General features: G+C 35.5%; 1 protein-coding gene across 1 annotated transcript; it reads left to right on the top strand.

Annotated features, from left to right (window-relative positions):
• Positions 1-1,573: 1,573 nt before the first annotated feature.
• On the top strand, positions 1,574-2,611 carry LOC100665315 (olfactory receptor 5AC1-like). The gene has a single exon (XM_003410347.3). It carries the CDS (start codon positions 1,688-1,690, stop codon positions 2,609-2,611), a length of 924 nt encoding a protein of 307 aa, XP_003410395.2. The 5' UTR covers positions 1,574-1,687.
• Positions 2,612-2,970: the final 359 nt, after the last annotated feature.

The raw sequence follows: 2,970 nt of genomic DNA, 5'->3' as shown, positions 1-2,970 counted from the left end.
TAATTGTTCTTGTTTTTTTTCTTCACTGTTAACTGGAGACCATCCTTTCTTACCTCTCTTTATATGTGTTTAGATAGATACACTCACATATAAATGTACTACATAAATTTATGTGGAAGGGATTATAATATATGTGCTGATTTCCCCTCTTGCCGCAGAAATTTATTTTCACTTATCCTTCTTCTCCTTTTCTCTACTTCTCCCATTATATCCCCACTCCATTCCGGAAAAGCTAGTATTATAAACAGTGTTTATTATCATCATTTTCCTCCATGTAAAAGAGATTTAAAAATGCATGGCTTGTTTTATAGTATTGTGATCATATTATTTGCTCTTCTGAGTATTTTACTTGCCATAAATAACTACACGTTGTGGAAATCCTCAATTCAAGTGGTATAACACTTTTTTCTGTGATTGAATTCTATTCCAAAACATGAGTATACTGTGATTTGTTGAATCATTTTACTGTTGATGTGTCTGGGCTTTGCCACCTTGAAAAACAATGCATTGCCTATTTATCTTTGTAAAGTGGTGCTTTTATTTCCGTAGTAGATCAAAGGGCATATTATCTTTTTAAAAATTTAATGCCGTTATATAAAGTTATTTTTCACAATGGCTGTTGCAGTTCATATCTCTAGGAGTAATATATGAAAGTACTGCTTTTCTCACCTTAGCAGTATCATTGCTCTTTCTAATTCCTGGCATTCTGATACATGAGAATGAGGTGCACGTGTGTTGGGGGGGGTGGTGCTGTCATGTGTATCTGGCATATAGAAAGCTGAGCATCTTTTCGTGTATTTATTGGCCATTTTGATTTGTCCATCTGTAAACATGTCCATTTGTATCCTCTACTACTTTTTGTTATCTATTTTTAAGTTATTTTTAATATTATATGTGTTAACCTATATCTTTCATACACATGGTGCATTTCCTAACCTACTATATGTCCTTTGACTCTGTTTAGATACTCTCCAGCTATGCATTAAAATTTAATTGCAATCATGTTTTTATACTGTTTTTCTACTCTTGGTTAATGGTTTCTCTAATTCCTACGTTACCTTATTGCCTCCTAAATATCTTAGAAAATATCTATGGTGTGAGGTGGGGGACTAACTTGATTTACTTTGAGACAGAAAGTCAACAGTGCCAGCGTTATTCACTAAATCAATCACCCCTTTCTGATTGAAGTGAAATATCATGTTGTTTTATGCCACATTCCCATACATATTACAATCCACTTCCGAGTGCTGCCTTCTATTGCACTGACGCCCTTGTCTATTCTCATGTCAATATAGTCAAGTTTTCATTACAACGGTTTCATATTATAGTTCAATATCAATTAAGGTACTCTTGCTTATTCTCACTATTTACATTTTTTCTTTGTCTTTTCAAACATTATTTTTTCTCTCATGTGAATTTTAAGATAAGTGTATATTGTTCTAAAATACTGTATTAAATTGAAAATTATTTGCATTAAATTTATGTGTTAGCACAGGTGAATTAGCATTTAAAAATTTTTATTATGGAGAATTTTGCATACATGTAAAAGTAGACAAAAGAAATAAAAATTTAAGAACTAATTAAATGAGAAATATCTTAGCCCTGAAAAAAGTCACCATTTTTTATGATTCTCCTGTGACTGTTTTCCTCACTTATTCTTTCATTTCAGAGATTGGACAGGGTGGATATGACAGAAGAAAATGAGACTCTGGTGGCAGAGTTTGTGCTCATGGGACTTACAGGTCATCCAGAGCTGCAGATCCCCCTGTTCCTGGGGTTCTTGATGATCTACCTCACCACCATGGTGGGAAACCTTGGACTGATTGGCCTCATCTGCAAGGACCCCCATCTTCACACTCCCATGTACTTATTCCTTGGCAGTTTAGCTTTTGCTGATGCTTGCACTTCATCCAGTGTGACTCCTAAGATGCTTATGAATTTTTTATCCAAGAATCACGTGATTTCCATTTTTGACTGTATGGTCCAGTTATATTTTTTTGGTTCCAGTGCAACCACAGAATGTTTCCTCCTGGTAGTGATGGCCTATGACCGCTATGTCGCCATATGCAACCCCTTGCTTTATCCAGTGGTGATGTCCAAAAGCCTCTGTACTCAACTGATAGGTGTTTCATATGCTATTGGTTTTGTGCATTCTGTGATTCATGTGACTTTGTTATTTAGATTAACTTTCTGGAGATCGAATATAATACAATATTTCTACTGTGAAATTTTACAACTGTTCAAAATTTCTTGCACTGATCCTACAATTAATGCATTTCTGATTTTAGTTTTTTCAGCCTTTATACAAGTCTTGACTTTTATGGCCATCATAGTCTCTTATACCTGTGTCCTCTTTGCCATTCTGAAAAATAATTCTGAAAAGGGCAGAAGCAAAGCCTTCTCCACGTGCAGTGCCCACCTGCTCTCTGTCTCTTTGTTCTATGGCACTCTCTTCTTCATGTATGTGCGTCCCGGGTCTGGCCCAGCTGAAAATCAGGACAAAATGTATTCTTTATTTTACACGATAATAATTCCCCTACTAAATCCTTTTATTTATAGCCTGAGAAACAGAGAGGTTTCAGGTGCCTTGAGAAGACTAATGAAGAAATAAATGATAGGCAGGCAGTTTTCAAACCTTTGTTCTTCACTGTTTGCTAAAATACTGAAAAGAACCCCTAGATTAGCTATGGTGCTGCTTTATCCTCAGCCCCCTGTATGATGGAACCCAGCCTCTTACACTGTTTACTTGGACATGGGTTCAGTGAACATTTGGTAGCATCAATCATAACTAAATTGGAAATATTTTTTTCTCTATCTTTTAAAAATTTATTTTGCTTTTGCAAATTAGGTATTTGCCAGGGAATTCCAGAATTATAGGTAGTAATTGACAATTTTACTAAGAGATGATTCTGATTGAGGCTGGCATATAGGGTGCGTCACTTGGCTCCTGAATGAGCCTAGTGCACCACT

Source organism: Loxodonta africana, chromosome 20 (assembly GCF_030014295.1).
Source record: "Loxodonta africana isolate mLoxAfr1 chromosome 20, mLoxAfr1.hap2, whole genome shotgun sequence".
Classification (NCBI taxonomy): Eukaryota; Metazoa; Chordata; class Mammalia; order Proboscidea; family Elephantidae; genus Loxodonta; species Loxodonta africana.
The sequence above is the reverse complement of the archived record's forward strand: the minus strand, read 5'-3'. Positions and strand labels throughout refer to the sequence as shown.